Source organism: Coturnix japonica, chromosome 20 (assembly GCF_054131305.1).
Source record: "Coturnix japonica strain WE chromosome 20, WE-NBRP24, whole genome shotgun sequence".
In the NCBI taxonomy this organism is placed as follows: domain Eukaryota; kingdom Metazoa; phylum Chordata; class Aves; order Galliformes; family Phasianidae; genus Coturnix; species Coturnix japonica.
In genome coordinates this window covers 7,764,122-7,792,061 of record NC_140682.1, presented here as the reverse complement: position 1 = coordinate 7,792,061, position 27,940 = coordinate 7,764,122, and the positions used below count along the sequence as shown (strand labels likewise).

At 40.4% G+C, this 27,940-nt stretch overlaps 3 protein-coding genes and 3 long non-coding RNA genes across 6 annotated transcripts in view; 5 read left to right on the top strand and 1 right to left on the bottom strand.

Annotated features, from left to right (window-relative positions):
* LOC146757518 (rho GTPase-activating protein 32-like) overlaps positions 1-27,940 on the top strand; it is a 218,196-nt gene that overhangs the window by 169,884 nt on the left and 20,372 nt on the right. The window lies entirely within an intron of this gene.
* Positions 7,197-8,897, bottom strand: LOC146757524 (zinc finger CCCH domain-containing protein 11A-like; the record flags this gene model as incomplete). The annotated part of the gene is made up of 4 exons (XM_085520659.1): positions 7,197-7,321; positions 7,769-7,839; positions 8,153-8,431; positions 8,729-8,897. Coding segments are annotated over 4 exons (579 nt in total), but the record flags the coding sequence as incomplete, so codon positions are not given.
* LOC146757523 (uncharacterized) lies at positions 10,192-12,237 on the top strand. The gene is made up of 3 exons (XR_014936098.1): positions 10,192-10,279; positions 11,864-11,950; positions 12,073-12,237. It is a non-coding gene; the product is annotated as an uncharacterized LOC146757523 (long non-coding RNA).
* Positions 12,385-14,009, top strand: LOC146757522 (uncharacterized). The gene is made up of 2 exons (XR_014936094.1): positions 12,385-12,520; positions 13,825-14,009. It is a non-coding gene; the product is annotated as an uncharacterized LOC146757522 (long non-coding RNA).
* LOC146757521 (uncharacterized) lies at positions 16,056-20,121 on the top strand. Its single transcript, XR_014936097.1, has 5 exons — positions 16,056-16,260; positions 16,913-17,024; positions 17,477-17,548; positions 18,010-18,157; positions 19,963-20,121. It is a non-coding gene; the product is annotated as an uncharacterized LOC146757521 (long non-coding RNA).
* On the top strand, positions 20,643-27,904 carry LOC146757520 (uncharacterized). The gene is made up of 5 exons (XM_085520658.1): positions 20,643-20,735; positions 21,282-21,549; positions 22,044-22,105; positions 23,623-23,845; positions 27,900-27,904. Exons 1-5 carry the CDS (start codon positions 20,643-20,645, stop codon positions 27,902-27,904), a joined length of 651 nt encoding a protein of 216 aa, XP_085376784.1.

The following is a 27,940-nucleotide window of genomic DNA, read 5'->3' as shown; positions in this document are numbered from 1 at the left end:
CATTCCAAACAGGATGAACCAGATCATTTTAGAAACAATTACAAGCCAAGTTGCATTTTAGTGTTAAAAGGATCTGATAAGCTTCAATTTCCGTGTTTCAAGTACATTAAAGAAATAAGCATTAAACCTGGTAAACACAGCATGGCTTCAGATAATGACCACCAAGTGAAAGGGCAAGTAAAGCAATAAGCGTCCTTACATTACCGCACCTCTTTCAGATTATCCAGAGAGGCTTCTTGCTCCATCAGAGCTTCTTCTCTTCCACGGAGCTGCAAAAATCAAGGGGAAAATGTTGAAATAGCTCCAAAACCTGTTCAATTTTCACTTAATGCCAATTTGGCACTAAAAAAAAAAAAAAAAAAGGTTGTTGACTGCTATACCTTTGAAGTAGTATCACTCCATAAAATGATGTACTGTTTGCCTCTGAAATCTCTCTCTGAAATCAGTTAATTCAAACACGGTTGGAGTTTTAGTAGCTGAAGCTGGTTCCAGGTTTGGAAACAGCTGTGACTCCTTTCTCTCCCTGAGAAATGTAAGATCTGTGTCTCCCTTCCAGTGTTTGAAAAGACCTGAGGTGCAGTGAGAGGAGCCAGAGAGTGTTTCTTCTGCTGCATGTTTTATCCTCACAGAGTGAAAATAGTCACGTCTCAGAGGTGTGAGAATAATCCTATGAATTTTGTGACCAAAGCTTTTGTAAAGGCTTCTTTTTTACTCAGTGATGTTCCAGACACAGAGAAGTCTAAGTCTGTTACGCCCTTCAGACTTACAAGCCCAGCAAGCATATAAAAAACTTCTGCATAAGTGTTAAGAGCTTTATGCGTCAGCAAGCAAGCTTCCCATTCCTATTTGTGTACAGGTGCCTTATTACACTATTGACAGCTTTTCAGCCTAGAGGTCTGGCGTAGGTTTTGTGTTTCCAGAGAAAATAGTGTGTTGGTAATTTTATTAAGAGAGCCACGAGACAGATTTGGGAAGGGAGACGCACGATCCTCGTTCAAAAGGAAGGAGGCAGCAGTATTGCTGCCCATCAGTCCAAACGGTATCAGCATCTGTTGGTTCCAAATGTCCTTTCCCCACAAAAAAGGCAACACAAAAATCAACTTGGTCTCTCCTTACCATCACCCTCTTCAGGTACGTATCCAGGCTTATTCTTATAACAGAAGAACATCGAAGGCGGCTTGAGAAAGCCAGCACGAGCTCTCTGCTCTGGGATAGGTGCTGGTTCATCAGCAATTATAGCACCATCAGATGGAGGATTGTCTGATGGCACAGTCATCAGCTCAGCTTTGGACAGAAATTGAGCCAAACGTGAAGACTGAATTACTTCAGAACAGCAACACTAACCCCACAGTGCCCTTATTTCTGAGCTGAGCTGTCTGCAGCAATGTGTACTACTGAATCACTGAGTAACTGTGAGGGTTTGACATCACAGAAAACATTAACCAGCAACTGAAGAGGACTGGTTTCAAATTACTTGGGGGAAGTCTGTGCTTCTTACCAACTAACCTCAGTCTATTACCATGGTAGCTGTTACTGAAACTTTTACTGTTCAAGAAGTCATCCTTTAATTGCATGCTCCTGAGACAACCAGAACACTGCTCTCAGTCTCTGAAATGTAACAGACAGGTGCATAACAAATATTATAGGTATTAGATATTTGAAACGCATGTAATTACACACCTGAACAACAGATACTAGCACACTAGGTTGATATTGTGAGTTAGGATTCTGACAGGATCAACAGTTTTCATCGCTTGCTTCATTTTGGACTAGGCATACAGAACAGCTAAAGAAAAAGTCATTTTTGAGTAATTCTGAGTGGTCTTTGGAGCATCTACTTGCTCAAGTTTAAAGGAGAATTGCTGAAGAGAAGCTCTGGTATTAGTTTTGCTTGGATTCCGGCAGGCAGTGCATTAGGAGGCAGCATGATTGTTTCTCACCAAACAGATTATACAGTCCCATTGACCTTCCTGCCTTTTTAGCAAAGACAGATCCACGTTTCTCTTGTGCAGTATTACGGCTGGCTTTGAAACTTGCAGCACATTCAGTAAGAGAGGGCCATTACTGTGTTTCCCACATAGCTGGATTTGGGCTTTGGCATGAAACAGTGCCACACTGTAGCTGTAATCAACACCACGGCATCTCTCCAAACAAGCTGTAGAGCAAGAATGACTTTGTCAGCTACTGACAGATCTGAGGAGCATTCATCAATGATCTTCATTAGGCAGTGCTTTCTTTGAAGACAGGGTTTGTGCACTTCTTGTGCTTCTGCCAACACACCATCATTCACAAACTCATCTGCCTTTCTTTGCCAAAGCTAAGCAACAGTATTTAGATTAATGAGAATCAGCTGGAATGCAAGTAACAAAAAGCATTTGGGGTAATGCAAGCTAGGAACCAACCTCGGCAAGATTCCAGTGTGAACCACATTCTTCATAGCTTCAAATGCTAGGAAAGCATCATCAGTTTTGCCTTCAACTGCATCCAGCACTGCAAGTGCTATACGTGCCTCTTCTTCATAGGCTGCAACCTGAAAGACCTACAAGCAAAGCGAAAAACAAGTTATACCTAACGTACAAACTGATACTTGGAACAGCTGGTGCATGCCAACAGCCAGGAAGGAATCGGGTAGGAGAAAGTTAACGACATCGCTCATTTTCCTCTAAGACAAGAAAATACTTCTGGAAGAAAGTCGGTGCTCAGGGAGGTCAGTGTCATCCAAGCAGATACAGTTCTACAACTAAGAGAAGTTCTCAACAAATACTGTTTCCCCCTTCACCAGATACATTCTGATACTACCAAATCTCATCGTTAGCACAACCCAAAAGAAACCCAACAACAACAACTACAAAATAAATAAACAAACACAACAAAAAGCCCAAGCAATGTAAATGTGGCTCATTTCCAGCTGGGACAGACCTGCTTTCTTCAGCTTGTCAGGTATGATGCAATGTGTTGGTTCTAGGAGAAAAGCAATGCTGATAACACACCAATGTTTATAGCTCCTGCTAAGCATGTTGTGCACAGACAAAGCTGTTCTCAGGAAAGGATCCAAGGAGCTGGGAAAGAACAGAATTAGGACAGCTGGTTTACGCTGGCCAAAGGGGTGTTCTGTACAGAATGGCATGGTGCTTAGCCATCTTCTGGGTCTAACCACAGCCAAAAGCTTGTATATTGTCATATAACACCCTCTACTCTACTCTTAGATCAATCCATCTGCACCTGAATGTCCACATGATGGAAATGCTTGTAGAGAGGATCAGTCAGTTCAGGAACATTTTTGTTCTCCCTGATGGTTTCCAAGCTAATCAGAAGTTTCTTTGCCCAATGTATTCCTTCTGGTCACAGAACAATTCAGACTAGCACCCTGTTGAAGAAAAGAAATAGAAACTATCTCAACAAATCCAAATCAAGTGTTACCTTGTTTGGTTCTTACTGGTTTTTCCCCATGTGCCGGACTGTGTGCTCTGCTGATTCCCATTCCTGCCTGTTCATGCAGCAGGAACCAGTGTGCAGCAGTCTGGTATTTATAAGGCAGACTCTTCTAATGCAGTCTTCAAACAAGAATTTGCCAGCAGTTACTGTTAATTGTTTATTGCCTTCACCCAGGACTTGGAAAACCAAATCTAGAAGGAATTGCATTAGAAGACCATTAGTGGTCTAATGGAATAATCCATTAGTGGATTATTCCAGCTTGCAGTGCCCACATATTTGGGAAGCTTGCTTCATCACTTCATTCCTACCTTGGCTGTGAGTAGTTACAATTGCTTTATCTTTCTTGTGTAATCATAAATGTTTTAGAGCAAACAGCTGTGTCTTGTGTGCTTTCACAGTGCCAGTACGTGTGCTGGTGACCCACTTTGGAAGTCTGAAAGCAACTTTTAACTACAGCATAAGCTCTTAAAACTCAGAGGATCGAGGTGTACCAGCAATTTAATCTGGTGATATTATCCTCAGGATGATAGGAAAAAGACTGGACTAATGTGACACTGCCTGCTGTAAAACCAAGTTTCTGTAGAACTTCAAATACATTTATTAAAATCCCCTCTCCAAACCAGAAGCACATGATGTCTGTTCAGCCTTTTAATTTCACGTCTTGAAACAATCAAACTCAGCATGCCCCATAGTACCTCTGAGCATGTATTTCTGTGCTTCATGCTAATATGTTCCCAATGCAGCGTTTGCCCCCACACACCGTGTGCACACAGCCTCACCTGGCATAAACAGCTGTATGCGCACAGTGCTGCTGACTTCCCAGCACAGAATGCCCTACCACAAGGTCTAGCCTGGTTCCTTCCAAGCTGCTAAGAGCAGACATAAAGCACGTGTTGTTTTAGTTTTGACCCTGTGTGTATAGTTATACAACTGAACACTTAGACAGCCAATAGGTAATGTAATGTAAATGTAAACACAGGGTATACAGATGCTTCATAGAAATGATTAATATGATAGAAGGATAAAGGGAAAATGCTCACCAACATTGAAGGTCCACAGTAAAGTCAAAAAAAAAAAAAAATCACCAGAGGAAGAAATCCTGCCTTAGTGCTGGTCAGCCCTTACATGAGATCTGGGAGAGTTGGAGCCAAGCTCCACCCCTTCCAGTAGCACAGCTGAATTACCTTCACCTGTGCTCCTGCAGCTGACTCATTGCTTGCCTCAGGTGGTCAATCAGAAGTTCAGGCTGTGATCAGTAGTTTCCTATACACTTTGTTAAGGTCAAAATACACTCAGAAAAGCTGGTAAAGCAATTGCTCTGCCAGTTGTCCTCCAACTTTGCTGTCACTCTAATTTGGCTGTTAAGATCTGCAAGCTCCACCACAAATTACACACCAACTTTGCTTTCTTTCAGAGCTGGTTTTTGAGCACCTGCCATGTGTTCAAGGGATGGACTTGTGCAGGGACTCTCCAGAACTGGTTGGGAACGCAGCTGTCTCAAGCAAACACAAAACAGTCCAAAACTTACCTGAGAACATCTGGCACAACTCCAAACTTGAGTTTCTCACAATGGTGATGTGTTGGTGCGTCTGGGAGGAGGTGACCCAAATTTACAAGGTGGGCATCTCTGTCCTTTTTCCCAGCTGAAATGCGTTTGAGGATCCAGACTCAGCAAATATCTTCTCGTCTTGTTTGCATTATCACTTCTGTCTTCAGATTCATTGTGCTGATTCCCTTAGTTGTCAGAGGGAGCGGGGTGTGACCAGGACTCAGCTGGGCTGTGATCAAACTGCATGTACAGCCTCAGAAACTGCTCAGGAAATGGTTAAAAGAGCCGCTTCTTCTTCCTTGAAACTTCTGGCCTGCTGCAGCTTTGATTCTTTAGGGAAGAACAGACATAGCTGTGATTGTCAGGGTCTGTGTGGTTTGATTCTGGTTTCTGGGACACAATGAAGTGCGTGGAGTGCAGGGTGATGGCACTCTAAGGACATTTCCATTTGGGTTGGATTTCCAGGTTGCTGTGTTCAGTTAGGGGAGTCGTGGCACTGAGGTCTGTGTGCAAGGTCTTGCAGGCAGGCTCAGACTGTGCTGATGGCTGAAGTTGCTGTCTCTGTGTGCTTGCAGCCAGCACCCTGCTGCCCAACTCATGCCGCCCACGTGTTTCCCTGGCGTGTTGAAACAAGCAGGAAATCCTGAAACTTGGGAGTTTCAAAAGCAGCGTGATTTGTCTCCTCGGGCAAAGTCCTCAGCCAGAACTGCAGTAGAGACACCCCCTGGAGCCAGCAACTTGGGGTCGAAAGTACTGGATTGGAAGGGGTCAGTGCCAGGCACCCAGCTAACCTGTGGAGGTAACAATGTGCCTAGAACTAATTTGGCCCTGGACTTCCAGAGAGCCTACTTTGATTTTTTGCTGTTGCCTACTTGGAGGAATCTCACAGGCTAGAGTGCTCAAAGGTAAGGGGGCCATGAGAGCTGGGCAGCATTTAAATAGCGCTTCTTCGGAGCTCAGGATTGGTGCATCCCTAAGAGAAGGAAATAGGGAAGGGGGGTGTCCTGGAAATGGGTGATGCTGAGATGGTGAAGATGTTGAACACCTTCTTTACTTTGTTTTTCACTTCAGTGACTGCCCCTTGGGACTCCTGGGCCCTGGAGGGAAGAGAGAGAGCTTGAGAAATGGAGAGCTTCCCTCTGGGTGAGGAGGGGGTGATCTGAGAGCATCTGGTTGGGATCAGCGTGCACAATCCATAGACTCTGATGGGATGCATCCACATGTGTGGAGGGAGCTGGCAGAGGTGATTGTCAAACTCTTTATCATCTTTGACAGGTCTTGGAGAAGTGCCTGAAAGCTGGACGAGAGCCTGTGACACTGCAGTCTTCAGAAAGGGCAAGGAGGAGGATCCGGTAAACTGCAGGGCAGTCAGTCTCACCTCTCCCTGGAAAGGTGGTGGAACAGCTTGGTCTGGATGCCATCTCCAGGCAACTGGAAGGGAAGAAGTTTACCAGCAGTAGTCAGCTTGGATTCACCGGGGAAATGTCATGCTCAGCCAACCCTGCAGCCTTCTGTGATGGCATCACCAGCTGGGTAGATGTGGGGAGAGCAGTGGATGTCATCTACCTTGACTTCAGCAAGGCTTTTGATACTGTCTCACATGACATCCTGGTAACGAAACTGAGAAAGTGTGGGATAGATGAGTGGATGGTAAGCTGGGCTGAGAACTGTCTGACTGGCCAAGCTCAGAGGGTTTTGATCACCAGCACAGCGTCCAGTTATAGACCTGTGTTCCCCGGGGTTTGTTGATGTGTCTGGTCTTGTTCAGTATCTTCACTGATGACCTTGATGAGGGGATAGTGTCCACGCTCAGTAAGTACACCTATGATACAAAGCTGGGAGGAATGGCTGACACACCTGAAGTCTGTGCTGCCATTCAGCAAGACCTGGACAGACTGGAGAGCTGGGCACTAATAAACAAGAAGTGGTTTAACAAAAGCAAGTGCAGAGTCTTGAATCTGGGAAGGAATAGCAGCAATTATCAGTACAAGGGCATGCAATGTTGTGTGGGCACATGGGTGTGCAAAGGAAGAACAGTGCTGGGATGGGCTGTGGTGGGCCAAAGATGCATAGTGGACCGAAGATGGTAGATGCAACTCTGGACCAAAAGTCATGCAGCAGCTCATGGAGTGTCACTGGACAAATCAGGCTGTGCGCTCTTTGTGAATCTCTAATTGTGATGGTTTATTGATTGACTGCAATAAAACTACAAGTACTGAGTTGGGCAGCAACTGAAACACCGCGCACTGCAGCCGCTGCCTTGTGATGTTTCTCCTCTCAGTCTTTCAGCTGCAGCTTCTGCATCATCTCTGCAAGGCTGTTCATCGCTGCGGAGAACTGGAAAGAAACAAAGCAAGCGTAGAAGTAGGACAGAAACAATCTAGGGAGATCTCATGAAGAAACTCTGACCAGTAAACATCCAGAATGGCCCCGTGTGGAACAGCATGTTCCTTTCATTCAGGTCACTGACACTACTTCCCAGGACACACTGCCTATGCTCTGTCGTGGAAAGGCTGTTTCAAAGGTTGCAGTGCCCGACATGGCAAGCTTCTTTATCACAGCAAAACCTTCTGGCTGTTACCAACCACATCCTTCTCAAGCCAGAGGAAGGCGTCCAAGCTCCCCATGGCAGCTCTCACTGACAGTGTCATTTCCTCAAACATACAGCTGGCTGCTTTTCTATTCCATTGCTTCCCTCAGGATTTTACCATCTCTTTCATATCTGACAGATGGAGGCACTGAGACCAACAAGAGAATGTGTGTCTGTGTTCACCAAGGACTCACCTCTATATGTGCAGCTCTCTGAGAAGCCTTTTTCAATTCCCTTCTCCTTTCTTTTTGTCGTTGTCTTCTTTCTATAAAGCAAGAATACCAATGAATTCATTTTGTTAACAGCAAAACTGCAGAAACATGGGTGCTGTGAAAACAAATGGCAGTCCAATGACAAAGCAAATGGGACTAGGAAGCCTCTCAGACATTTCCAGGGGGACATACAGAAGACCACTGTGAAATTAACAGAAAGAGATGCATTTAGGTATTCTGGCACCTCACTGCCTTTGGACTTCGTAGCCTTCAACTCTTATCCCCTCTACAGAGCAGGAAAAAGCAAGCCCTAAGCAAACTCAATGTGTTGCACTTCACCAGGACGGTACCGCAGCACCTTCTTACCTCTTTGCTTGGAGCTCAGTGCTGGGGCAGGCCCAGGGTGGGCTGCTGGGGCCAGCACACTGTCTCTGTTCTGGCCTCTGGCTCTTTTGGTAGCAGGCAACTGCGCTGCAGTCTGTTTCTCTTTGTCCAAACCCTTGCGTTTACACCCAGCCAGGGTCTTGGAGACAGAGCTGGGACCTGCTGTTACAGGAAGCCCTCCAGCCTGAAGATGAGCTTTCTCTGAAAGCACTTCCTGCACCACTTTCGCATAGATGTTTCCATTTGGCTCCAGGCATACATCTGTTATAATCAAGAAAGGAGAAGCAGTAAGATTTAAAGAGTGACCAAGGCTAATTTCTGTAGCAAAATGGGCCACAATACTAGGAAATCTCATCTTGCGTGTTCACAGTAGCGGATCTTAGGATCTGAGCTGAAGGGTGGGTTTGCATTTCAAATCTGGACAGGGAAGGTAATTGTAAATCCCAGGGATGAAGACCTCAAGCAACACGCAGCAAAAGGAGTATGAAGAAAGAATGGACAGAAAGCCTAACTAGAAAGACATTGAATCAAACCCTGATGCCTGTTGTGCATCTGTACCTCTCCTGGGTGCCACGTCACAGGCTGCAGTCCTCCCCAGACTTTCCGCAAGGCTGCGCTTGGCTGGAAGACCGCTTGTGTCAGCTTCTGGCAGAAAGGAACAAGAAATACTTGAAGAGCATCTCCTGGGAGGAAGATTTGAGCGCAGCCAACCACCAACTTCCACTCTTCAAGTGTAGTTCCTACCACTTGCCTTTTTGCTGCTACAGCATGGTGCCATTTCTGCAGTAAGCACAGATCTGCAGTGGACTTCCTTCACTCTTCCATCACACACGCACCCCTTCATGCAGCCCTATTTAGAAATACCCACATTCTGGAAAATACAGACAAAAAAGAAACAGGCAGAAAAGCGGCACTAATACTTTGTCACTGGTGGGAATCTCCACAGAAAGTGCTGTGCTAAAGGTGTGAGGTTAAGGGATCATCACTATCAAGATAAAAGTCACAGCATGGAAGATTTAGTGATGGCGTGCTGACTAGAAGGAAAAAACAACACTTACCTTGGAGCTTGTTCATTTTCCCTCCTATCATCGGATATCTTATCATCATCTACGTAGCTCTGAGGTTGGCCAAAGCCTGTTGCCATGAGCTTTGCTAAACGCAACAGTGCTGTGGCTCAGAGGTATTACACCGGCACATAGCATAGGAGAACTCCATAACCCAAGTGTCATGGGAAGAAGAAAGGGGAACTGTTACAATTAATTACGTTCACTAAATTGATAATTGTAGGCTTCTTGTCACACACTACTGCCTACAGCAAAACAGCACAGATGTTGACAACTGTGATTTCTGCATACAAGCAACCACTCGAGGCTGAGCACTCTCTCCTGTCTCTTTGCCATGCCTAGAAAGACCCAGAAGAGCTCAGTGTTCTCTTGCTGTTAGTTTACATCCTCCAAGCACTTCCAAAGGCACGCTGCTCTGTAGAAAAAGCTGAGCTGCCCAGAAAGTTTGTGCAGGAAGAAGGCAGCAGTGTCAGTGCACGTCATCCTGGGGGATCTGAAAGCATTTGTGAAGAGAACAGGGAAAGAAGAGGGAAGAGAGCAAAACCAACAGGCACTAGCACTGCTGCCCACAGGGGGCGGGGCTTGAGGCAGGGCCTGTGCCAGAGGGGGGCCTGGCACAGTTAGGGCCAGCTCAGGGCCCAGAGCAGAGGGGGAGCAGGCAGAGGCAGGGCCTTGGGGCCCAGGATGGAGGAGGACCAGGCACAGCTGGGGCCAGCTCAGGGCCCAGAGCAGAGGGGGACCAGGCACAGCTGAGGCCACTGCAGGGCCCAGGTGAGAGGGGAACCCAGCACAGTCGGGGCTGCTTTGGGGCCCGGCACAGCCAGGGCCTATCCCCCTTTTTTGCACATATGAAATGCTCCCAGCTGTGCTGCACAGCAGAACATCTTTCAATGGAGATGAAAGCCTGTGAAATGAAAGAATCCTTTCTTATTTCTTTCACATTTGTGTTTGTTGACTGCAGTTCCAACCAGCTGGACTCGCAGTGTCTTGCAAGTGACACCTGGAAGCAGGTACAGACTGGAGACACAGCACCCTCAATGTCCAGGTGAGTAACAGCAGCCAAGGAGGCCTTTGGGCTCTGCAGGGTCCAAGTGTGGAGCATTACACACAGGAACAGCTGAGTATAAAGACAGTGGCAGAGCTGCAGAGCTTGTCATAGTAGGGAGGCACAGTGGCTCAGCTCATTTCCAACAGTAACACAGGAAATAAGAGCCATGAGGGAAATGCAGATGCCTTCTGCCCCCATCAGAGGGGAGGAATGAGCTGCACTTCCACAGAGACATTCCTCTCACAGCCACTCACACCTCAGGTGTGGAGGGACGAGCTGGGGCTGCTGGTGGCAGCTGTGGAACACTGCCATCTGTGGTGCTCCATCCTGCCCTGGAGGGGCATGTAGAGCTGAGGACCTTTGTCACTGCACAAATGACTGCAAGCAAGATGTAGCAGAGGGAACATAAAGCATTTAATAACTTATCATACAAAGCAATGAGTAATAGAAATGACAGTATTTCCAACCAAATATCCCCCATCCTAGCAGTCATGCCTGATCTCTACAGTCCCACCCAAACAATTTCCCAGCCCCCTCCAATTCATCCTCACTATCTCACCCCTGAATTTCCCTCCCCCAATTCCCACACAGTAATTGCCCACACTAATTACCAGCATGCAGGGCATAGGGAACACCTGTTCCTTGTGTGCAGGCACCTGGAAAAAAAAGAAGTGTCAGGGAACTGGGGGTCTGTAGCAGGTTCTGGAGGCTCTGCATAGAACATAACCCCAGACCACAACCCCATCAGCTGCTGGGGCAGCATCATCCCTGTCATTGGGGGATGTTGCCAGTGGTGGATAGGGACACAGGGAGAAGCCACACCTTGGTGTAGCTCTGATCTGCTCATGTCCAGTCCAATCCTCTATAGCACTTTCCATCTTCTGTCCTTTGTTCTTAACCGTATCCTTCCTTCTCTTCTGCTCTTTTTCTTTCTTTTAGGTGTCTTACCTGTATCTGCTTTTCCCCTCTTCTGTTCTTTTACTGCTCTGGTCAGCATCCAGTGTCTGCACCACAACTCTAGGTTTTGGGATCGAGAAAGGTACACAGGGCATAGATTTGTACAAGAAAAGCTCTCTTGCTGTGCCCAACAGGTGACAAAAAGGAGTCCTCAGGACCACAAAGGCAGCTTGTTTCTCCAAAAAAAAATAAACTTAATTCTTTTCTTTATAAGAAGCATTAGAATCTTACAGAGAAGATGAAAATCATCTTCACTATGCTTTTAGACTGCGCATAGACTAGACCAAGATGTGTGGTGTTGCTTTGATACCTTATGAGGAGCACCGGTATCAGTGGATGAAGATAACATTGTCTCAGAAGCACAATAATGGAGTACTTTTGTTTATAGTTGGCCTGAATGCAGTACAGGAGTGTGTTGCAGTAGTACTTGTTCTGAAATTCTAGGCTCTGACTAAGAAGTTTAGCAGGGTCCAAAGCACTTGTGAAAACAGTAAAATATTATTACTTCCTGTGTTAACAAATGAGTCTGTTACAATAGGATGATGAAAATAATGCTGCTTTAATGTGCTAATCATCAAACAGAGGATCTAGTCAGATTTCTAACTTCCAGCTCTTTAATTTTAGAGGTCTAGTTTGGAGCCTAGGGGACACATACAAGTTTGCCTGCGTATTAAACCCTTTACGGCACGGGAGAGAGCAAATGGGTCACAGGTAAGGCATTTATTTAATCATAAACAAAAAAACAACCCTTAAAGTATATATGTTTTCTTTCCTGTAAGATGACCTTTTAAAACTTTTTTCATGCCTGCATTACTTGTGCTTCCTTGTAATAGGGATGTGTTTCACTTGAGGACTCAACAGGCATTATACTGAAGTCCCCTAAGAGCTCATTGGGAAGAATGAGCGATAAAACTTTAGGACAGGCAACACAGAAGTTCACCTTTTCACAGGTAAATTAATTGTCTTTAAATGATTTTAAGTTATTTATGGAAAAAGTTGCTTGTCTTCTGTTACTTCATATAAAGCAAACAAGTTTTTCTTAACTGTCTTTAGAATTATCAACGTGTATCTGACTCCTTACGAGTACCTAAATATTGCTTAAACAAAATAAAGAGATTAACCAGCTTCTTGGTAACATTCGGGTGTTTGGACCTGAAGCAACTCAAGAAGAATTCTTTGAAGGTACTGTGAAGCAACCAGTGAAAGAGTTCTTAGAAGGATGTAATTGCCTTGTTTTTACGTATGGCGTTACAAATGCTGGGAAAACTTACACATTCCAAGGTATGAGGAGAAATGCTTTTTCCTTGAATTAATTTCTTAAAGTGAGAACTACTTCTAGAAGAGAGAGATGTTATGACTTCTTACCTAGTTACTTAACAGGCCTTGTACGTTGCCTTCTTTTGAATACTAGTAGCCTTGAAAAGTCGTCTTCTTCCATAACAAATATTACTAAATTTACAAGTGTGTAAGACAGCATACACTACAATAACTTTGGTTTTTGTTCCTACTATAAATGCGTGCATCTTAAATGCTGTTCTTTATTTGAAGGCAAAGTATGTCTGAGTTTGTTTGATTTATTGTAGGCAGAAATTAAACATTCTGAAACATTTGATCAAGGTATTTCAATCTTTTTTCAAATTTCTGATTTTAGTAATAACAGCAGCATAGAAGATTGTGTTCCCTGAGCTTTAGTAGTACAGAAATAATACATCAATCTCCTTTCTGGCTGGGAGCAGTTGTTTTTTATGTTTAATATTGTCATAACAAATGAAACGATTGGGTTCACAGGAAACAAATTCCCCTTATTTCTGTTATTTAGTGTTCTGTTACTATGTATTTCCAATAGTTTTATATGTGTGGAGCTGAAGACTTTCCCATAGTAATACCTTTTTAGGACTTAAATATTAAGAATCAACAGGGTAGTATGTTCAAAAATTATCTTTCTATGCACCTTCCATACAGCACTATAGAAATTCTTCTGCGTATTGTCCTCTCTTGTGTTCATGACTGACTTTAAAACACTGAAGCTTGCTTGGTATTTAGTGACAGTGGAAAAACTAAGGCGTGAAGTAGGCAAGATGTGGAGGTAGTTGTGTGCTCCAAGAAAAGGCAATGGGAAAGGAGCTGAGTTACTCTAACAGTTTTTATGAGACTTGTAGATATTTCTAAGTAGGGTTCGTGGGACGAAGGGAATGTTGTAGCAGAGACATCACTCTGGTTGTTATTTCAGGGTTGTTTCAGAGCGGGAAGGGAGCCTGGTAAACAGTTGAAAATCTGCACGTCTGTTAAATGTGGGAGTTTGCTGTGGGTTATTTTTTCTTCTTAAGGCTAAGCTTATGCAGAATATTCTGGCTGTTTTAAAGTGATGCCCTGTAATGTCTAAGGAATGGGATGTGAGCTGTTGCTTAAAGCCAGTATTTTTCAGGGAACAGTCTAGTAACACTGCAAACATTGCTTCAGACTGTAACTGGCCTCTAAATTCTTTGTGTATACTTTGAGATTAGAATCAGTTATCTTTGTCTTCATTTATGTTTATATGTTGCTTACAATAGTAACCTGGCCCTTCTTTTGTGTATTGCTTACAGGGACAGAAGATGATGTTGGTATTTTGCCAAGGACGATGGATATGTTGTTTAAAACTGTTGGAGGAAGGCTATACACAAAAATGGATCTGAAACCTATTCGGTGGAGAGATTACGTAAAACTGACTAATGACAAAGTGAGAGAAGAAATTGCTCTTAAAAATTCGTTGCTTCGTCTGACAAAAGAGGTAGGAAACTACTTTATAAAGAAATGATGAGTACATGCATCTTGTGATAGTTCAGTGTTATCCTTTCCATTCTGTAATGAAAGAGGGTTCTGTATTTACACACAGTTTTCTATTTGTCTTTCTGTTCCTGCTGAAAAAGAATGAAGCATCTTATTAGTGGTGTGCTACACCACACTGGGGTATTTTAGTTGTGGAGTATGTTAACTTGATCTTACTGATGAGGTGGTTAAGTGTGGACTTCACAGTGTGAAAGGCAGGTGGCAGTAAAATTCCTTCTGAATTATTTCAAGAGCACAGCTGAGTATGAAGTCTGGCTCCAATGATATTTAAGTATTTCAGGGAAAAACAACACCTGTCTTCTACATGAACCAAAGATGTGTAAAACTGTTCTAGGTTTAGTGAGTATGTGGAAAGAAAATGCAGTGAACAGCTATATGCTGATCTCATCCTACTCCATTAGAGAGTTAAGATGTGATCGTGCGATATAGGTGCCTCCTCTAGTTTCAAGACCCGTGTTCCTAGGTAAAATACTTGACCTTATAAGCTAAGTAGGTACAAGCTTTGCTGACTATACAAAGCCAGATCTGGGTGAGTGTCATGTAGATGAAAACTTCTATGTTAAAAGTTTTACTTCTAAGCATACTGTATCTGGTAGGTGAGATTCCTCCTCTTCAGTAGATGAGAATTTCTTTCTACTTTTGTGCTCTATAAAAAAGCAACACAACCTGAAGCCTGGGAACTGAGTATACATCTATGAACATCATGAGATCTACATGTTGGGAGCTATTCTGTATTTTCTATGACCAAACTACTTAAAAATATTATATTTACAAAATTTAGTCATAACTTCATTTGTGTAACACTTTGATAGCCTGAGTTAAGAAATAATAAGCTGCTTATCTACATTAAGTGATCAAGTATTCTACCTTAACTTCCTTTTCTGAGAGTTGACCTAATAAGCCATAGGATATGGAAGTCCTGAATTAAGAAAATCCCAATAAGAAAAATATTTCAGGAGTCCAAGATTCGTGAAGGGTAAAATGCAGATTATAAATGGGCTATTGAAAATCATCTTATTAAATAACTCCTTTTCCTGTTGGGGATTCTCTCCCTATTTGTTCTTTTTCTTTCTGAATCAGGAAGCTGAAATGCATCAGATCTTATAGTAAAGGAATTGTCAGAAATGAGTAGTAAGGTGAAACTAGTCAAAATGTGTAGCCAGGATTTTTGTGTTGGCACCTTGGAACTATACTGTATTGTTTTCTGGTAGAGCAATACAGCTGCTTTTAAAATAAATAAATAAATAAAAGCAACCAGTGGTGTATTGGTGCTGTACATCAATAATAAATCCTAAAGTCTCTGTTTTCTTTCGTAGGTAGACCATCACAACAGCACTAATGACAAATCCCCAGCTGATTCTAAGGGTATGTTTTATATTAAACAGTAGCAATTAGAAAAGCTTCTGTAAGGTCAACGACTGGCTTTTTTGGCTAATGCTGATAATAAAAGGATTATTTAGCTTTTATTTGTAACAGAACGGAATAATGGGCAGGACATCTGGGCAGAAAACAGAAGGAATAAAATGGCTAGGAGACTACTGGGACATCTATCATTACCTGGTTTTATGAGGTGAAAGTAAAACAAAGAAAAAGAGTATGATTTGTGATAAGATCCCTAGTGGTTTTCCGACAGGCCTTTAGGGCACTTAAGAACTCACTAAATACTTTTTTTTCCCTAAAAAGTCAGAACGAAGTGTCCTTACTAGTTCAGTTCTCTATATTGTAAAGACTGAAGAGTTCTGAATATTTCTAACCCAACTATAGATGTTAGATTGGGTTTTGGAAGTGAAAAAGCAAGCTTTATAGCAGGCGTGTCTTTGCAAATGTGTAGGGCAAGCGTCTTGACTTCCAGATACTTGGTGTTTGTATGAGAGGTGGGGATTCTCTGTGTTTATGTTCTGGGAAAAGTTTTAAGCTGTAAGCTTAACTATTACTTATTTTTAAATGCAGCTAGTTTTACTGTCTCTACATTGACTTGTAATATTTTCTACTTTGCAGGTGCAGAAAATCTCTCAGAAGGATCAGACCAACTTAGCAGATTATCTATAGATGATTTTGTGAAGTTCTCTGGGTTTCATTTTTTGAGATTTACAATGAATGTTTTTATGATTTACTGGCTCCTTTATCAAATGACAGAAAAAAAAGGACACTTTGCCTTGCTCAAGACATCAAGGGATATTCTTACGTAAAAGGTAACTAGAATACTTTGCAAACTGCCAAGCTTGTCATGGAATAGTGTAACATGTTTCTTCTGAGATAGAAAACTCTTAAATGTGTTCAGTGTAGCTCTAGAAGTGTCTGCTTGAATGTGAAGGCAACAAGCTACATGTACGTATCTGCATCTTCAACAGTATTCTCCTTATTCCTGTACTTTGCCCATAAAGCCTGTGTTAACTCCACTGCCTTCATCATCCTTGAAAATGAGAGCCATACAGTCGTTATAATGCAGACAAAATCCAGATAACCCATCCCCAATAAAAACTACAAGCTAAAACAAAAAACTTCTCAGATTGACTTCTGCACCAATGAATACAAACTTTCGGCTTCTGTAGTTTAAGAACTTAGCTTTTGTACTTTCAGTACTAAGGCTGCTTGCTTAATTTGGATGGAGCATACTTTAGTATACTGGTAGGATAAACTGTTGTGCTATACTATACCTTGCCCTTTTCTGTGGGAGGAATAATCTTAGTCTTATCTGCCATCAGCTTGTCGTATGTTTGAGGCAGAGTTAATGAAGTATTTTATTGTCTTAACTAAATGTTCTTAGTTTGTATACCTTATTTCTTGTTCACTTTCTCTTTTGCTAGCGAAGCTTGCAAAAATCACTTTTCCTTCTTTTGAAAGGTTTGCAGTGGGTTCAGATTTCTAATTCTAAAGAAGCTTTCAGACTTTTTAAACTGGGACAGAAACACCGGAGTTTTGCAAGCACAAAGCTAAATACTTGCTCCAGCTGAAGGTGGGAAACTTTCACTAACATTGGGTGTAACATAGTGTGGGGAAGAGGGATGAATGAAAATATTGTTTATGGCTTTTTTTCGGGGAAGAGGCTTTAAAAAGGCTTGATATCTAGTGTTCCATGTGATATTTTGTGACAGTTTGTGATTCTAGTGCTTTGAACTAGAAGGATTAGTCCTTCAAGCAGATAAGTGCATACAAAAGCTAAGTGTTTTATCAAAAACTCTCAACAAAACAACTAAGCCTTCTTCCATGTAAGTAATGGTGGTTCATGAGGGGGAAGAAAAGCAAAATAAACCAAGACGGAATGTCTCTTTAAAAGGTTTAATGCATCTAGTAGAATTATTGTTAATTGAATCTGGAATAAATCCAGCAGTGTTTTGAACAGATGTTACAGATTTTAGAAAATGTGTGTATTTCTGGCTATTGACCTTGCTTCATTTCTCCTTTTAGCCACAGTATATTTACAATTAAGGTACTAAGAATTGAAGACCTTGAAATGCCACAAGTGACACGAGTCAATGAGTAAGTTCAGAGCAGAGTTCCCTTCTTCTTTTAGGATGAAATTGTCAGTTACTTTCAGTATTGATGTATTGATATTGGGCTACGGACACTAGGTTCCCTGATACAGCCTCCTGTATGAGTGGTGGTTCCCCATTTCCTGTCATTATGCAGTACTAAACCATCAAGTTGTAATGCTGTTCTATATCTTGTGCCCACTGTTCCACACAGTGTTCCTTTATCCTTCTCACTCAACTTCTGAACTAATGTAAATCCTCAGAAGGAAGAATATGGCAGAAAAATGGAAGCTGTGTTGGAAAAGAGTTTGGCAGGAAGTAGTGTGCAACTTCACTAGGAAAGCAACATTAAAAAGCATGAAAGGGTTCAAGAAATTGTTCCTCTAGGAGGAGTGGTTGTGTTGGAAATGATAATAATCAATGTACATTCAAAGGCAAGAAAACTTAATTTTCCTTATCTGCCTTCAGATTATCACTGTGTGATCTTGCTGGTTCAGAAAGGAATACCAAGACGTGCAATGAAGGTGACAGACTGAAAGAGAGTGGAAATATCAATGCATCTCTCCTAACTCTAAGCAAGTGTATTAGTTGCACTCAAGATCAGTCAGCAGTCAAAGTAAGTCCTTGTACAAACTGTAAACTAGTTGTAGATTTCAGATATCATGTACAATGTTTAAACTATTGTTTAAAATGCAGAGTACGAAACTATGTTATGAGTGAAAACTATCTGTAGGCTTCTGCAGATGTGTGAAGACTTAATGATCTAAGAAAGTGATCTATAAACTTCCCTTCTTTTTGTTGTTGTTTTTTGTTTGTTTGTTTGTTTTTTCAAATAAAACCATTCCAGTTCTAAATTTCTGAATGTGTTATCATAGACTTAAGCAAATTAGCGTTGTGGTTTTTTTGGTTTTTTTTTTCTGGCCTTGCCTTCTCAAACAAGTCCTGGGGCAGATTATAAAATTTGTTTTCACTATTTTCACTTTAAATGTGTGAAATGTTAGACCTTTTCCTCCTTTGTTAGTTAGTTGCATTTATCATTTAGTTCTGCTGTAACAGTTTTCCTCAGGGATATTGCTGTGCTTTGTCCTAGCCAAGAGACATGGTCAGAATATATATATTATATATATATAATTTGGAAAAGAAAAATTATATATAGATATATATAATTACATATATACATATAGATATATATAATTACATATATACATATATATTTTTTTTTTCCAAACCTTGATGCAACTTCATCATTCTTTCTGATCTAGCTAACCAAATTCAGAGAGAAGAAAGCCTGCTTGCTACTTCTTTCTGAGGTTGTGCTCTAAATGAGTGCAGACAGAGCTTTCTGTATTTTAAACAATGTAGTATTTATTTACAGTCACAGCTGGATATAATTGCAGAATTCTCTGCTGATTCTCATTTGAAGGTGTCTTTCTGTCCCGAAGATTAGGTGAGCTCTGTGTTCATGAAATGCCACACTGTGCCTGGTAGCCTATTCAAATTCTGTTATGCTTAAAAGTAGATGAAAATAGGCCTTGCTACTGGATTAGTCTCTTATCTGTCTGTCCTTTCTAGGGAAGAAGGATTCCTTAAAATTAGCTGCTGCTTAAAGTGCTTTGATTTATTCAGAACTGTTTTATTTGTTGGTCCTGATCACTTGAAATTTTAACAATATGGGGGAAATGTAGTGATGACTTTGATAGTAATTTTCTTTAAAATAAGAACTCATTTACCACTCCTGCACTAAAGCTACTTATGGGTCACGTGTGTTGTGACAGGAGCGTAGCTATGTGAAGCTTTTAGCTCTGTTGGCAGAATTCAGTAGCTGTAAAGAGTCCAGCAGGTAACCTCACTAGAGAACAGTGTGTTTAGTCACGCTTTAGGAGTTCTCTCCTAATTTTCTGTACATCACCAGCTGTTTGATTCAGTGACTTAACCTTGGTTTAGGAAACACCAGAGATGTTGTGATAAGTATATGCTTCTTTATTTCCAAAGTATTTACTATTGTCCTTTCCTAGAGACAATATACTGAGAGAGTGGTTATCTCTGATTTTGTTGGGTACTGTTTTCTTAGAAGTAGATAGGTCAGTTTGCCAGATGTGGTAAGGGAAAGAGAAAGGTGAGAGAGAATTTAAGCTAACGTGAGGCTGTATGACCTATCTTAGGCTGGATGTTGAATGTACTTTTTGTTTTAAATGTTCTCGTGGGTTGTCTAAGAAGATAATGGCTGCATAGTAGCTGGAACAATCATACAACCTGTCTGCAAACTAGCAAAAAGATTAAATTCAAAACAACCCACAACTCAAAATGATTTAAAGACTAGTGCAGTTATTAATGTGTTGTCTTCCACTTGGATAGCTCTCACATTGAAATGAAGCTGTTAACTTCTGCTAATGGGATTTGTTGTGGTTTTTCTCTTCAAAGGGTGCAGCAGCACATACCGTTTCGTGAAAGTAAGTTAACACACTTTCTTCAGGGATTCTTCAGTGGAAAAGGGAAGATACACATGTTAGCAAACATCAGCCAGTGTGCTTCAACCTATGAAGAAACACTCAATGTGCTAAGATTCTCAGCTATTGCACAAAAAGTGAGTATGTTGTAGTCTATTTTGTTGATCAGTACTTATGATTTGCATTTAAAGAAGAAAATCTGTTCTTCTAAGAATATGAATCTATTTGTGTAGTATCTGTAGTGAATCTGGGTGTTTGTCTCCATACAGCAGTCAGGATTTTTAATTTAGTGTTTTAGTTGAGCTTAATTTTCCTACAGAGTTTTCTAAAAATCTCTACTGGGGTCTTTGTGTTTCTTTGGGGTGTGAGGGCAGAAGCATCTTCTGAGAATCTCATTCCTAAAAAGTATTCAACCTAACAGGAAGCAACTTGTTACATCTGGAGGAGATTTTATGCTATTTACTTAATTTTTCTCTCTTCTCAAAATATGATCCCATGTAGGAAAGCAAATCCAGCTACCCCATATGTTGCTGCTGTTGTAATTTTGAATATTGTCCAGTTCAAGTGTTGACAAAAGAAGTGGAGCAGTAAAGAGTTTGAAAAGCTGTGTTATGGCCATCAGATGCTTCAGTGGGAAAGTGTGGGTTAAGCGGAATGGGTAGGAGTGAGTGCTATGATATAACACTGAAGAAGTTAAGCTGTCAGATCAGTGCTACAGTCTTGATGGAAAACTTTGAAGTGCTGAGAGTTTGTGTTTGAAGCACAATTGATGGATGTGTGCCCTTGGATTGTGGCCTTATCTGAAAGAGGTTAAGTGTGAAAGTAGAGGGAGCAGCCTATGAGGGTGATGTGGCGCTGCAAGACAAAGAACTGAAAAGATGATGATCAGTTGCATTGAATGCAACTGGAAACTCAAAACATAAAAAAAGCAGAAATCTATGGCTGCATGAAGTGGCAGTTCTTGTACATTGTTGGCCTAGTGAAACTCTTGAGGTTAAAAGCAGGATTGGAGTCTGCAATAACTCTTTTGTAATTTCTTGAAAACTGGTTTAAGTAGTGACCAAACATCAAATACTATAAAATATATTAGCTGTTACTAGAATGCCACTTATCTTCCCCCCATATGAATCACTGTCATGTTGTATGTGAATTTGTGAGGTGGGTTTTGAAGCTGAAATTAAAAACTTCTTGTATGGCTGTGTTCATAGTGGCTATCCAGACTATGTGTAGAAATAACAGCTATTATGTAGTCAGCTATTCACCAGTTTTAACTGATTATAAATTACGTTTCAGGGTGGAGAACATAGCATAGTGCCTGACACCTGTGTTGATCCTGAGGGCATTCTTGATTCGTTGCATTATGATGTCATGGATATTAAAGAGCAAGCTGAGGCAGCACATAGTTCCATTGTATCCCTGGAGGACCCGAAGGAAGATACTGGCTGGTTTGAAAAGCAGCTGGAGAAAACTAACTTTGAACTGATGGAGACCAAAGAAGAGCTAACAGAGAAAAACAGCAAACTACTTAAAACTGAAGAAGAGCTGATGCAGAAGAACAAAGGTGAGTTATGCGATGTGAAAGGTAGAAGACAGAAATAGTTCATTAATCTAAAATAGAAATAACCAGTTTGAGTAGGAATTAGAGGAGATGTTCTACCTTTGGAACCATAGCCTGTAGATAAATGATAGTTTGTTCCTTGTGTATATTCAGGTTCAGCAATTCCACGGTTTTTGGTTATTTCTTTTTTTTTTTTCCCCTCTCCTTTAAACTGCAACTAGCAGCTTTACGCTTTTGTAAGTATGGGGTTAAATGTCTATATCTTGATTTTTACTTTTATATAGTAATCTCTACTCTTCTTTATGTCTTGTTGATGCAATGTTTTCGTTCCAAGAAATATAGAAAACTTTTGAATCACTCCAAATAAGTGAAGACCACGTGCAAATTAATTCATCTGTTCAAAAGCTACCTAAACATTAGAATATCTGGAAAAATTGATTACTTAATAAACTATCTATTGGTTACTTATGTAATACAACCTTTTCTGTGTGTTAAAGACTTTGAAATGCAGATGATTAAATTGGATGAGTCTGTTGAGCAACTTAAAGAAGCAACTGAGGTAACTTTATCAAGATGTTGTGTAAAATTGTTTTAATTAATTAATTAATTAATACCAACTCGTGGTAGCTTAAAATGCTATTCCAGTAGGCTCAATTAATAGATTTCTTACCGAGCTTAGCTTAACTGAATTTGCCTTTAATGCATTGTGTAATTCAGCTACTTAACACTACATTAGAAACTGATGACTGAATTTTTTTTATTTTTTATTTCCAATCTCAATCAAGGTGCAGAAAGATGACATTATTACAGAGCTACAAGACTTAAAATCTCATTTAGAAGAAAAAGTAAAAGATTATGTGAGTTTTACACATCTCCGTAGCCATATACAAAAAAAGAAAAACACTAATTCTATGCTTGTAATCAACACATTTTTGGAAAACTGATTTTCTGTATGTAGCTGGTACTCGCTTGAAATTGTAAACAATTCAAATTTATCTGAAGGTAGTTGTTGTTAACACAAACAACAAAAATATCAGCGTGTTCCACTAACTCCTGCCTCACACTCCTACATCAGAGGAAGAGCAACAGTAAAAGTATGTTGAGTAGAGCTGGAAGTACGAGTATGAATGGTCAGGATATCTCCACGTTCTATGCAGTCCATAAAACTTTATCCTGACTAATGTACTGCGAGCTACTGAATATGTGAAGACTAGCTTGATTAAGTATGTGTGCATACCACTTCTGGTGGTTTTTGTTCATTTTTTGATGTTTGGTAGCCTGAAGTAGCTCTGAAAACATTTATAGTTAATTCTGTCACTCAGATCTCTAACCTTGTAAGCTTAGCAACTTGACCCTTCTTAGTCTTTGACTGTCTGCATCACTGCAACTTAGTATTTCCATGGTATTAAAGCTGACTGTGATGAGTAGTCATGTCCTCACCTATTACTTCTTCCAAGAACAAGGCTCCAACTCTATCTGTAAGATTGTGTGGCCTGAACACTTCTGAAGCTTTTCTTTTCATAAGCTACTAAAGATGAATAATCAGTCCTTGGCAGTGCCAGCATGGCTTAACAATCGTCATCTTGTAAGTAAGGAAGCTTCACTTGTGGTCAAGGACACAATCTAAAATATGCGTGACAGAGCTGACTAAGCTTTAAGGTTGGATTATATCTGTCACGATGAAAGTGATTTTAGCAGCTTAGCAGAAGTGTGATGTGATGAACTTGTATGAGAGCTGACCATTTGCTTTTTGACCATGTTTGTAATTTTGTTGACTTCTTGGAAACAGGAAATTCTTTGATAAACTGGTAAACTCTTGATTGTGTGCAAGTCTTTTACTTTGTAACCTGCTAGGCTCTTGCTTTCCCTTGTATACTCTATCGACTATTGCACTTGTCATTATCTGAAGGTGTACTTGTTCTGTCTGCTATTGAGATTTGTAACTGATGTCTATAGAGTCACCAGGTAAATATTTTAGCTGTATGGTTTTGTGTAAATATTTGCCTACAGAAGATTACTGAGACTTAAGTGCTCCTTTTCTTAAGCTTCAATGTAACTGATCTTATATCAATACAGGAAAAGACTACCTACCATTTAACTACCATTAAAGCAGAACCGGCAGAAGAGAACACTAATAAAGGAACTGAAAGCAGCCAATTTTCAGTGCTTTCAGTTAAAGCACTGAAACAAGAGAAAACTGAGTTGGAAGTGGGAAGAAAGCACAGTTCTGATGAAGATAAGCCTACTGTGGAAGAGCCACCTCCAAAGAAAGGTACAGTTTCTTCCATCGTTGAACAGGGTGTCTTCCAAAACAATAAATTGCTTCCTATTCCGGATAGGAAGCAAAAGGCTGTGAAGCGCGTACCTTATGGTATAAGGAGAAAAGCCACTGTGTTAAACTGTAAATAGAAGTAACTGTTATGTAAATATCCCTTTTTCAGAAGGTCCTATGCTGTTCATTTTTGAATGCTTAAGAATAAAAGTTTTTTGCACTATTTTTTTCCTTTTTGCTGCTTTTTCCTCATCTGTTGATGCACTTGCAGATTTAGTAATAGTTTTAAAGCAGTTTCTTTAGGATTGTTTCAACTGCTGTTGCTGATCTTCTGAGTAGCATCAGCTGCTCAAGTACTTTTTTTTGTTTGTTTGTTTGTTTCCTGAAGCAACTATCAAAATTGTTGACGACCTGCTAATTGCTCGCTCATGGGCAATATTTGAGCAAAATGGTTTGGATAAGCTCTGATGCATTTAACTTCACTTCTGGGCACAGCTGAGCATCAGTGTTCCTAGAATTACGGAAGGCATATACAATGTAGAAGGGAAAATCTAAACCTTAGCTGTAGTCCCTTCCTTTCTTGTATTCCTCTTGCAAAATATGTGCAAGGGAGAAAGTCAAGGCCTTCTTTGGATGAGATGCTGTTCTTGGATGATTTGTCCCTGCTGCCTTTATTTGGCATAAATATTGAATCCTATTGTGACCACTGAATGGCATCACATATAAGCATCTTACCAGAGACTGAGGGAGGGATGTGGACTCCTCCATACTCCAAATAGTAGTGGGTTTGTTCTAATCATATGACCAAAGCTCTCATTTAAAAATTAATGACAGCAATGCTCCACATAGGAATTAAAATGGGTAGCTGATAGTCACAATGTCAGCATGAAGTTTTCGGTTAAGAAGTACTGAGTATTCAATCATGTTAAAATTTTCTTCTATTTGTGAGTATTAATAGCGTCCAATTTCAAAAACTGCTTAATATATATTCTTTAGCTGTGTTAAATATACACAGTAGAACAATGAGCACAGGTATGTTGTGCTGGTTCTTTTGTAGAATTAGTTATATAAGTAGCACGAGCAAAAGTGTTTTAGGAGATGCTAGGTTATCTCAGCTTCAATTTCAGGGTATTTACACCATTCTCTGAGCTTTTAGGTCTTGTTTCCTATGCTCTGTAATAATGCTTTTTCCCTACTTCCTGTGTAAGGAGCTTCTAGACTGAACATTACACATCTTCTCCCTAGTCTTATTTATCTTGCTTTAGTACTTGCTTGTTGCTTTCAGCATAAAGTGTTTAGATTACTTATAAATCATATTCCCCTCACTAGTGTTGCTGGGTGAGCAGTCAAAACCCAAAACCTGGTTTGGGGTGGAATATGCCACTGCTGTTTCTTCAGTATGACTTTTAAATCAGTTGAGGGCTGTATATAAAACTCCTTAGATGAGTTAAGAGGCTGTTTCCATGCAGTACATGTGAATCTGTATGTAATGCAGGCTGCACGTGGGCACTATAAAATTCTGCATTGTAGTAATAAAAGGACTGTACAAGAATCACCATTGAATATATTGTTGTGGTGACCCAATCCCTAGTAAGTCTTGACTTATATTTATTTTTTTTAATACTTAAAGTATGCATATTATGGAATGGACATAACTGGATTCTAAAGCAATGATGAAATACAGCAGAAGTCGCTTTTGATAGAAAGAAAATGCATGTGATTTTAGCTAATTGCTCACCAGTTAAAGAAAAAAACAGCCCCAAGCTAATGGAATATTTATGGAAACTTGAATCTGCAAATTTGTTCAACTTTATGAGTGAATTTTATATGCAAAAGAGTAAGTGTGGACAGAAGTAGGAATCCTCATATTTTGTTTAGAGATCAACTGAATAAGAGAGACAGATATCAACACTTAAGTGATCAACTTGTCTAGGGTTTTATCTTTCTTTTGAAAGTAAGAGGACTGTGAGTTTGAATGAAATTTCTTAGAGAACTGTTTATCTACCATTTAGATGTAGATGGAGTGATTCCTGGCTGCCTTATAGGGATTGCTGAAGCACGGAAGATAGAAAAAATATAGCTGTGAATTATCTATCTCGTTCCCATGTTTCTTAAATCTAATTAGATTTTCTACTGGTGTGGAGTGGAAGGTTTGAGTAGTGCCATGGTAAAAGTGTTCTTCCAGACTGAAAACCTTTTGCTGTTAATTCTGTATAGAAATCTGAGGCACCTGATTACGTGTTCAGAGGACTTTAATTCCTTCACTAGTATCAAATACTATGTGATGTGAGGGCATGGCTTGCATATTACGACAGTGTTTCACTTAGAAGTTGCTACTTGGTGTTGTGAACTGCTATGTAATAATTATTTTAATCAATCTGAGCTACATTCCTTTTCCCCTTTTTTTTTTTGGTTTGTTTGTTTGTTTGTTTTACAGTACTTGTAAATGAGAGAATGAAAAAGAACACTGTAGAGCAAAAGACAATTGAACACATGAAACAAAAGTGCTCCACGTACCGAAAGGAAGTACTAGCACTGAGGGAAAGAACTGAAATCTTGGAACGTCATTTAACTGTGCTTGAAGAACAATGCAGAAGAGAAAAAAATAAAAAAGAAGATTTCAGTAAGCAGGTAACAAGCCTGCGTATTGAGCTTTCTTTTTCTGAAGAAACAGCTGATGCCCTCCGTGAACAAATTCTGCAGGGTCAAGCTGACTATCGGGAAATTGCTTCTGAACTGGATGAACAGAAATCTATAAATATGACACTAGAAAACAAAAATGCCCAACTAACTAACAACATAGAATTTGCCAAAGAATATATAATTGGTAAAGTGTCACAAGTAAAAGAAATGCGGACCAAATTAGATGAATTATACAAATGTCACTTAGAGTATCATGCCATCGGTACTGACTTTGTCAGTGTAAAGGATTCCTCAGACTCTGAAAAAGATGAGCCAGGGACATCTCAAATTAGTTCTGCATGCATTCAGTCACAGACTTCTTCCATCTCAGATCTTGTGCAGGACCTCTCCTTTAACTATAGTCTTGAAAGGATTTGGGAAGTATGCAGAAATATTGTTGATGTTTCCTCACAAAAAAGTCAGCACATCAAAGCACTGCTTCAAGACAATGAAAACCTAAAGGCAGGACTGAATAATGCTGAAAATCATAATCGTCAACTTGTAATGAAGCTATGTGAGATTACAACTCACACTAGTCAGGAAGATGATCTTGTGAATCAGTTACATGAGCAAATAGAAAAGAAAACTCAGGACATTGAAGAAAAGACTGCAGAAGATCAGAGAGTGATTGCACAATTTCAGGAGGAAGTTGCCAACTGTGAGGTAAAAATAAAAGTGCTTGAGTATCTCCTGGAGGCTTCCAAGGCAATGGAAGACAGTGTGTCAAAACTCAATGAATTACTTAAAGAAAAAGGATCTATTATTGTTAATCTAGAGACAGTTACAGCAACTCTGCAGGAGAAGTCTGCAAATGCAGACAAAAAGTTTGAAGACTTAAGTAGCAAAGAAGCAAATCTGATTCAAGAAGTTTTGCAGCTGAAAAACAGCTTGGAGCAGATGAAACATTCTCTTCGGGAAAAGGAAAAGAGTGAAATGGAGAAAGTGCAACGTATAGAATCGTAAGTAACCACTGAGTTAACTTAGAGCCCTTTGAGAATGAACTAGAGTTAAAAATAGTTAATGGGAACATCCCTTCGACTTAATGCATTTGCATGCTTATCAATGGCCAAACTACTACTTTAGGATGCTTTGGTATGCTACTTGAGTTCCAAGGGAAAACAGGAGTGTGCAAGGAAATGAAGAATAATATGGGGATTGCTGGTGGTTTTGTTGTACATCCCTCAGAATAGCATCTGAATAATTTATTGCTTCAGAATCTGATTATGAGAAGCAAGCTGAAATTCAAAAGTAATTGTTTAAATCTTGTCACTGGTCTAGATAGATTTAAGAGTCTATTTACAAATAGAAACCAACAGGCAGGGCATGGATGAAGCTGTAATTGCTGTTTCCATGAGATGTGTAACAGTAATGTTCTTTGTGTCTTTATTTTTAACATAAGGCTAGAAAATATTCTTTCTGAGAGTTCTGCCCTTGTACTGA